The 10,273-nt window shown below is 35.9% G+C and overlaps 1 protein-coding gene across 1 annotated transcript; it reads right to left on the reverse strand.

Annotated features, from left to right (window-relative positions):
• Positions 1 to 1,971: 1,971 nt before the first annotated feature.
• On the reverse strand, positions 1,972 to 3,402 carry LOC127752643 (putative disease resistance protein RGA4). The gene has a single exon (XM_052278048.1). It carries the CDS (start codon positions 3,400 to 3,402, stop codon positions 1,972 to 1,974), a length of 1,431 nt encoding a protein of 476 aa, XP_052134008.1.
• Positions 3,403 to 10,273: the final 6,871 nt, after the last annotated feature.

Consider the following 10,273-nt stretch of genomic DNA (forward strand, 5'->3'; position numbering starts at 1 on the left):
ACCTACTTATAGGAAGAGGTGAGGTGAGATGACTAGATGAGATTGTGTTCAGAAGATGGATAAGTACAACATGTATATATAATATATGGGTAATTTTACCATCATTGATGATTAGGACACAACTAACTCAGATATAGCCATGACTACCTTATGTATTAATAAACCAGAGGCGCATATGTTCTATATTAGATTTACTTGTTACAAATTTGAACAAACGTTGCTACACAATGAGTTTTGTGTGTTTTCATTTGCATAGGTACTTGCTTGGGCGAAAGAAAAGAGACCAAGCGTAAGGAACGCATGGATTATTAAAGAAGTTGATTGGGGACCAAACCGAGACCTTCTCTAAGTCTATTTCTACCTCACCACGTCACTTTTGGTCTATAGAAGACAATAGATGAAGTTCTACACGTTTTGGATTCGGATTCAGGTCTCTTAATAGCATCAACTTCAAACGGACCTAGCTGGTGATCCAGAAGGGGTTTTGGAGCCCATGAGTACTTGTGGTAAAGCTTATAGAGTCTACCTTGAGATGGTTTTAGTCCCACGTTAAAATTCCTACTGAGCTGAGGGAATCTGGCAAACAAGCCACGTACCTCATCCAGTCCGAATTTGATTTGGGTTTCGATCCTTATAGTTGGTGTGTCGCGGGCTTAGCCCAAGGGGGTGTGCACCCTAGGGCAACCTTAGGACGTCCCTAATCATATTTATGCAGTAGACGTTATCGTGGCAATATTGAAACTGTACTTTCCAGTAGTATTGCTGCTGTTTTTTTTTGTAGCTTTCGTAGTTGCCGGAACTATGGCAGCTTCAATAACTGTCATCGGCATACCGCATACCTATACGTCCAGTTGAGGTTTGGGATCGAGGGAAAGACACATGTGCATGACATGATAAAACGTGATATTTCACTGTGTTCAGTAACTCGTTCCCTCACTACAAAGAAACCTTTCATCTAGTTGACTTAGAACCCCATTCAACTCAACTCGATTTCAGGTTTTGAATAAATCTCTGATGGACGGAAGGGAGCAGGACCAGAGGTTATGCGCCAGCTTGGGAAAGAAAAAGTAAGATTTTTTTGTCATATCACGATCGGAACTTAGATGTAACTCTTCTTGAGTAGGGGGGAAAGGACACCTATCACGCGGTCAAAGTCTGGTTTTGCTTAGATTAATCTGTCAAGAACAGTTTCGCCGCTAGATCAGTTTGTGGAACCTCAAATTCAAGTGCTTAATCATTCATATGTAATTGTGTTGCAATCTATCTTGTTCTTGCTTGTGTGCTTTGATTCGCATGTAGGAATTAGCCTTCTCAGCGAGGTCAACCGGGTTTCGGCTCAGTAGCGTGTTCGTTCAGAAGCCAGAGCGAGTTGTGTCATGACTCCGCCGAAATCGACTGTTTATCAATACCTATCGAAAGATCGGGACCTAACATACTCATCAGTTGAGAAGGTACCATATTTTCTAGTGTAAATTTTGGTATCTCTAAGTACTAAGTATCTTAAGGTACCAAAAATTTTAGTATAAAATTTAGATACCTTAAGGTAATTTCTCAAAGACTATAAAATTCCTCATACTATATATAGTATTGATGCCGATTTTCTTGCCGGAGGCGCTGGAGCAGCCACACTGAGCTGGCAGATCTACACGGGCAGGGAGAATGCAAGGGGGCACCTCTTTTTTTACATGAATATCTCAGCTCCATAGTTGTTTACTTGTTTAGGTTATAAATTTAACAAATCATACTACACAAAGCATAATTGTAATCAGTATATATGGAATTGATTATACTACACAGTACTAGAGTTAGTGAGACATTTTTTCGCATCTATGCCAAAGTAGATAAAATTACATGATTTTACTACCACGAAGTAGAATGGAATCCATTTTGAGAATGAGATCTCATTATGCTACTATAAGGAGAGAAAATCTAGAACCACACACAATCTTTTTTCCTGAGTTCATCACAAGACTAGGAAAATGGCCTCCGATGCTTCCTCCCTGACAAAGGTGATTCAGGTTGATCTTGAGAAAGACTTAGACAGAAGCGAGCTGTGTGAACAAATGAAGTGTATGGCAGTATCCTCGACTCCCATGAAATTAACTTAAAATCACCCTTCGGTGGAAAAATATGGCCTGTTAGCAAGTCACCAAATCTCAACTGTGGCAAATCATTTTGGGGAACATTTGGTGTGATAATAGTTGGAGGAGACAATACGTAGCCCGTGAAATGTGCTGGATGACCTTGATCAAAAAGTTTGTGTGGATGTGTGCCAGACATGGTCATGTTCTTCTTGGCTGTAATTTGGACCTGTCTCAGTTTGCAAAGCCAGAAATGAACATTCAAATTCTTTCTCAATACATCTGCAAGTATGTTGGCTGGGATGAGCCTTCCTTCCAATAGCTCTGCGAATTCTTCCACAATTGGAATGAGTTGTGGATGGTCTACTGGGTTTGTGCTTCCAAATGCGAGTGTCTTGAATAGGTACCTGTACTCTTCATATACCAGCCTATTTAGAGTCATTGGCTTGACAGTTCCAAATCTCTCCAGTTTTTCAATTTTAGTCAAGATTATCACTTTATTTTCTCTGCTCAGGTTTGTAACATGTGAATAAAATGTTTTCCAATCATTGTCATCTACATCTGAAAAAAACTCAACAATTACAAGTGTCCTCGCTGAAAGATTTCCATTTTCTGTAATTTGCCCAACGTTTGCTCCATTGATGTGCAAAATAAAATTGAACTGAGAGCTAACCCTCTCATCATTGCATACATGCGTGACAAGTGTTCTCTTCCCAACTCCACGACCTCCAATAATCGGTAGTACAGGTGGAGGACCAGCAATATTGTTTTCCAGTAAGAAGTTGATGAGATGTTGCTTTTCCACGTGTCGACCGAACATGAAATTGTCGATGTAAATATATGTATCGTAGGGCTTTTGGGAAATGCGCTCGCATCCAGCCAAAAGGATGACAAACTCATTCATATCACCAACTACAGATTCTAGTTTTTCTAGTGCACATTGTAACTCACTACTGAATATCCTTTTTCTTGCAGTACAGACAGTAGTGCGAGAACGGTTGAGAGGAGTAGCAAAAGATAAGGCAGCTGAGTCATTTACCAGGTCACCGGTGTCCTCCTTATTCTTCATGTATTTGATGATGTCCAGCACACGATAGCCACTGTACATGGCTGTGACTACCATCTTCAGATGCACTAGCATACATGAATTGGTGATGTATCGCCCATCTGCCTCCTCGACAACCATGTGAACTCTTAGAAGGAGTTGCTCCAGTCTTGTTACCTTCTCCTCACAGCATGTATGATCTGAAAACTTGTTCACAAGAAAGGAGATTAATCGACTAGTTAGATCACCTGTTATAGCTGATTTGATGAGCTCCATCTCATAATATGACGATTTATATGTCAGAAGATGGTAGCTGGCTTGCAGGTAGGGATTCTTATATTCTCTCTCTCTCTCTCTCTCTCACTGCTCATGGATTCTTTTGGTTGTGAAACATATAATTTCAAGAACACCATTTTTAGTGTTCTGTCTTTTCTGACCTCTGAAGTCATATTCCTCCACTTTCATTGTCAAAAAGTATGTCTTGGTCAAAAGAAAGTCACAGCTAAAATGGGGCAAGTCAGACCATTTCAACTTTAACCACAAATGTTGACTAGAGCCTGTAGTTCCTTTTTCAAAGTTAGAACCTCAGTTGTGATTCATTTTACCATATTATCTAACTTAATTGGTTTATCCTAAATTGAACTATGTGAAATTGTAACACAACTTAGCGAACGAAATAAGGTGTTTATCAAGTATCAAAAGTAAATATGTCCTTTTGTTGACAACAATTTAATGTAGAGATTAGGCTATATTACATTATCTAGGAAACAAAGAGAATACTTCTCTGTAATTTTGTTCTAGCACTACAAGAATCCTTTTATTTGTGCACTGGGCAGATATATTCTTTTATATAACTAGGAAGGTAGCCCACGCATTCGCGTGGGCATGCGTCATATATTGTGTTTGAGAAACTTATAAAGGTGAAATATTAACCGAAAGATATAAGTAACCAGACGTGTAGCTTATGAAAAATTATAGCTGTTTCAACATTTATTGTTTCTCTTCTATTTTAATAGCTAAAAAAATAAGGAAGGGGAGGGCAGTGATGTTTGCATGTATTATAAGATGTTTTGTTTTATCTTACAATTTATTTTTTTTATTTTTATAGTTTTTAAGACATGACATGTCTCGACTTATGGTTTTTTAAAATATATCTAATTGATGAAAATAATGAATCCATCGAGTTAAGTTGAATTATTTTCTAATTTTTAAGACGTGATACATGGTCACTTGAATGTGCTATATGGATGTTTAATCAATTTTTGTTATGTAGACTGATTTAATATGACATAGTGCATATAGTCAAGTTTTTTGGAATATCGTATTCTTATATTGAGGTTTTTCCATTTCTTATTTTTCATGTTGTTTTATACTTATACTTTTTTTATTTAAAGAAAGTCGTGAGGATGCAATTCTTATTTTATTTCATAAGATTGTACAACTAATTTAGTTATTTGTGTTTATTAACTGCTATAAGGTGATATGTCATATAATGAATATTGGCAGTTTCCGTTCTTCTTTTCAGCTTGATAGCATAGGTGTTCATCCGATCTCGGATAGTAAATTTCTTAAACAATCACCTTGCCAATAATCTTAACTCAGCGATTGGTGAATAATAGTTTATAAGTATAATTGATACGTAGATTTGAATGTGAAATAGAATAGATACATAAGGTAGGCCCTATATGGGTCTAGTAAGCTGGATGTTATATACTTTATAATAATATTAATTATGTTTAAGCTCTAATGATGTAGAGGAAAAGGTCGGCATGTATGCCCCATATTCTTCTTAAGATAATCGACATGGTTTTTAAGGACACATTTGATCATTTATTTTTATAATGTATTAACTTTAATTATTGAATATATAATTATATCAAAATATTTGTCTTGATAGATCCAATTAATACCAAACATAGTTATATTTTAGAATGACGGTAATATTTTTGGGGGAATGCTAATAACAATTAGAGTATTTTATTTTGTAGATCTAATCTAATTATGTATGTTTTCGAGTGATAGTGATGATATGACCCACATTATCCATTTCCTTCATAATTTTTCTTATTGTTGGGATGGCATAGCAAAAGATTAGATTATGACTTAAAATAATGAAGGGAATAATGTTTTAAATGTTATTTGCAATATAAGTTTTTTTATATAACAGTTTCAGTGATATATAAAGGTTATCATATGACAAAAATGAAATATTTCTTATAAGTTAAAGTACAACTTATATATACTTTTTATTTTTTAAATGCATTTTATAGTATCTTTTATTATTTCTCACTATAAAAACAGGGAGGGTACAGTGGAGAACTCAAGCCAAGAGGGGAGGGGACGTGTAGTGCCATGTTGTCCGGATGTGTGGAGGAGCGCGAAGTGGAGGGGTGTTATCTTTTACTGTTTTTATAAATGATTGAAGTGAAACCGATGATCCATTTATTTCTCAAAATTTCTAATATCCTTCTCTTCTAATTTTTAAGACGTAATACATGGCGGGTTAGGATTGTTCTAAAAGTATATCAATTATTTTAAAATAATGGATCCACCTATTTAAGTGGAAACTGATACTGATGGTCAGATGCTGTTTCCTATAATTTCTAATTTTTATTTTTATTTGAGATGTAACCACATGACGACTTAAGTGCATTACAGAGGATACACAATGATTTAAGGAGATATAATACTTATTATTATATTTTATAATGTTCTATTATGTCTCCTACTCCCTCCGTAAAAAAAATGCAACCTAGGTGGGGATTTGACACCACCTAGGTTGCCTTTTTTTTTTGACGGAGGGATTTAGTTACTTGTAAAGGATTGGTGTATATGCTCAAATGAAAAATTTTTATTTTAATAATGTAAAATATGGGTAATATAGATCTTGAATTATATATTTAATTATAAATAAAACAAATTCAAGTAAACTATAAGTGATATCTCTCCTATTATAAATATTGAAGATGTTTTTGCCGATAATGTGGTACGTCATCCGTACATAAGTCGGTTTTTAAGTTCATTCGCTTTTGGAAACACATGTCCGTTCATTTGTATTTAGAAATACAGAAGTAGTCGTATAATAAATCTCTTTAAAGTCCCGTGCTAACTTGGAATGAATGAACTCCTGCAGCTGATGATTTTCTAAAAATGTATATATCCAAGCGAATTCCTATAGTGAATTTTACATTGCTAACTTGAGACGAACGAACTCCTAACTGCAGCTCATGATTTTCTATATATATATGAATCGATGAACAAAGTCACCTACAACCGCTGATACAACCGGCTCCATCGCATGCTTTTTTTCACCTTTTGTTTAACTTTTGTTTGTTGATATATATATATATATATATATATATATATATATATATATATATATATATATATATATATATATATATATATATATATATATATATATCCAAGCGAATTCCCACATTTAATTTTACCCTAACTAAACCATGTATCAATCATAGTAAAAAAACCCGGACAGGTGGGTGACCTAGCCGACCCCCTGGTTCATCGGTCCACCGGTCTGACCGGTGGCTCGGACGGTCGAACCGCGGTTCACATGTGTACATGTGTGCAATAGCATAATGGTTAGGCCAAGCTTATGTGATCTCACTGCCCAGGGTTCGATTCCCACCAAACGCGCCACTCCGTGACATTTTTGCGGAAAAAAAAGATAGCCGCACCCCAAGCATAGATCAAATGGTCCTCCAGGCAGCCCATTTATGGCCCACGCCACTCCGTACCATTTTCGCGGAAAAAAACGATAGCCTACCCCAAGCATAGATCAAATGGGCCTCCAGGCAGCCCACTTATGGCCCATTTGCAGGTTGGTTTAATATCCGGTTCACCAAAAAACCGGCCGGTTCAAAGCTGTCTGAATGCATGTCCGGTCTTTGAAGTAAACCAAACCGTGCTAAGGTCTGGTTCAATAATAAGATTAAAACAGCCTTCACCCATTGCAACGCACGGGCATTTTTTTCTAGTAAATTTAAAATTGTAATTATTTAGCTTTCTAATAATCATTTTGATTAATCAGTTAAAATGCAGAAGACTAAAGAATTGAATAAGAGACAGAGAGGAAGAGAGAGTCAGAGGGGAGAGTACGTACGCTTATAATTGTAATAATTCTTATCGGTTATAATGTTTTAGATGCTATTACTTTATTAACTAAAAATAAAATAAAAGTTTTAATGATTGATTAAATTCTATCTTTTTAACTCGTCTATACCTACAATATATTCATAGTTGATACTAAAAATATGAACAGTACAAATCATTTTTTTAGGAGTACACTACAAACCTAATAATATAATAATGTTGTTTTGACTTTTTTATTGTGTTAGAATGGGGGTCAAATTTTTTAAATATTACTCAAAGTTATGTTCATTTACTTTTATTATACCTATTATTTTTTATCAAGTTATGTACGGTGATAAAATATATACCATTACTTTTAATAATTTTATAATTTCTTAAGTGACACAGAAAAGTCGGATGATGTAGCCCTAATTAATGTGACATATTTCTTCTCAAAGTTGAATTAAAGTGGATTTGAGTTTTTATAAATATAAAATAATCAAAAGACATAAGCGGATAAAATATTAGTTTTATAATTTAGATGCTATATTTGCTTAATTGTTTAACATAGAATTTTTGCTTTTTCTAAAAGGGTGAAAATAGATAAAAAGAGAGGGGGAATAGACGTGCGAAACGTACGTATGTACATACGTACATGCCAAGAGGCCCAGGTGGGCCCAGATATGAGAAGACGATTTTTTTAAGATAAATCTAATGGTTACAAATAATGGGTCCACCAAATTTAATAAAAATCAATGGTTCAGATGCTTTGTTTTTTTTTATGATTTTCTTTAATTTATTCGAGTGTCATGTGGCGGCCTAGGAGCCTTTATAGGATGCCAAACGACGGTTTAGGAGCGTTTGTAGAAAGTTTAATGGACTTTTATTATAGAAGATAGATGAAATAAAATAGTTGTGCAACGCCTTTGATATGCATATTCTTCTTACACTACCTGAAGAAATGCCTTAAATTGCAATGCTCGATGAAATATGTACAGTTTCCCATAAAAAAATATATGTATAGTTGGAAGGATGAATGTTGTCTTCAAGATGGGTTCCCGCTGTGAACAAACCTCTTGTTGTTGCTCTGTGAAATTTACCATTCCGGTTATAACGTACAAACTGGCAAGAAAAATAATACTACCTCCATCCACATATACAAGGAATTATGCCCTTCTTTAGAAAAAAAATAATAAAAAGGCTACATCATAGTACAAATTAAAATATGATAGTTGCGGGAATAAAGTAGTACAAATTATGATAGGTGGGAAATAAACTAGTACAAAAGTTGATAGGATAGACCGAATGGCGGCCACCGGTATAACGCGGTGTCATTCCGATGGACTTGAGTCGTCATGACGCGCGCGGCGTGCGGCGACAATCTCGCCTCGTAGGAAGGAATTGTGATCGTCTATGTTCTATAACTTCTGTCTGGTATCATCAGCATAGAGGCTACGTGGTGGGTGGGGTGGGGCCCCTACGATATGGGGGGCCAGAGCGGCTGCACTGCTCGCCCCCCGTCAGGACCGGCCCTGGGTAGTGTGACATTCTGGCCCAATTAGAATGAGGCCTGTTTGGTCCATGGGAACTGTGTGCATGTGTTAGTATCACCTTGCTAGTTTGAATCAACTTATAAGAACTTGTCCCGTCAACCATATCACTCTTGGGTTAACCCCTTTACATGAAGCGAATGGGCTGACTACATAGTTTTGGACGGTGGAAAAGTGAATGGTGGAGGATTGTGATTAGTTGTGAATAGAAGATTCTGAGTACTAAAAGTTGTTATAGTGATTAGTTGGGAAGTTGTTATATTTTGGGACGAAGGAAGTACTTTCCAGTAGCAACTCAAGTACTTTATAAGTTCTCTACTTATATACTAATGTTTACTTTTGGTACATTCTTGTGAATTTATGCTTAATTGTGTGCTTGTACATTTCTTGAAATGCTCAAAAGGGTTGGGTAGTTGAAATACCTTCCTTGACCCAATATAGTACTCTTCCTCTAGATGACTACAACAAAACATATCTACGGAGATGCTTTATTTATAGGCTAGAGATGTTTTAAGGTGTTTCTATGTTAGCGTACAATCATCTTTACAAAGCATCATAGAAACGTCTTCGTAGAACCTTCTCAAGTATACAGAGACACTTTACTAAATCATCTCTATAAGAGATGAGGCATTTAAATTATTTCTCTATTATCAATTGAGGTACTTTTATAAATGAGCTGATATTGCGTCTCTACCGCAATTGGAGTGTCTTTAAGAAAAGAGTAGGGCACTTTTTTGTGTGGGTATCTGTAGATATGCACAGGCACATTCGGCCAAAATTTTTGTTGTGCTTTTATCAGAGTGTAATTTTATATGATTATAAAAGGACAATTCAGATTGGATAACACCGTATTACTGCCATAGCGCCATCTACACAAAATGTGTTGCAAGACAATATCACACTTTGTTCCGAGAAAAGTAATTATATTAACAAAATATGTTGATTAAAATACTTTTTAATACTCTGTTTCTTTTAATATAGTGTAGTAGGAGGAGTCTCTCATACTGTTTCAGCTTAAAAAAAAACTGGAAGTTACATATGCTCCACTGAACGAAACAAAATATATAGACTTGGTAAAAGGATACATCCCCTCTTGTATATAAACCTGCTCGCGGGGGATGGGGTGAGGATGGGGCGATGTCGTGGCGGACAGATTGTTTGCTGCTCTCTTTTTTTGTTGAGGTGGGAGTGGACTGTTGGGTTTGGCCCAATTTAACTAGGCCCAATTCAGTTTTTCCTTTTTTAAAAAAATTTCAGGGTGTTGCAGCTGATGCAAAGAGCATCCATCTTAAACAACTTGAGTTAATTTGAGATTGAATGGAACTACTGATGAGTGACGAAGGAATGGCTATGCATGATTTTTTTCCCTTTTTGTCCAATGCTCGTGGAAAGGTAAACAGATGGTGCAGTACTTTAGACCATAAATAGTGGCTTGTTTTTGCTTGTTTCTTTTGCTAGTAGCAGAAGAGTCAACATGAATGCAATATCATGTGTACTATTTCTGC

This window comes from Oryza glaberrima, chromosome 10 (genome assembly GCF_000147395.1).
Source record: "Oryza glaberrima chromosome 10, OglaRS2, whole genome shotgun sequence".
Taxonomy (NCBI): domain Eukaryota; kingdom Viridiplantae; phylum Streptophyta; class Magnoliopsida; order Poales; family Poaceae; genus Oryza; species Oryza glaberrima.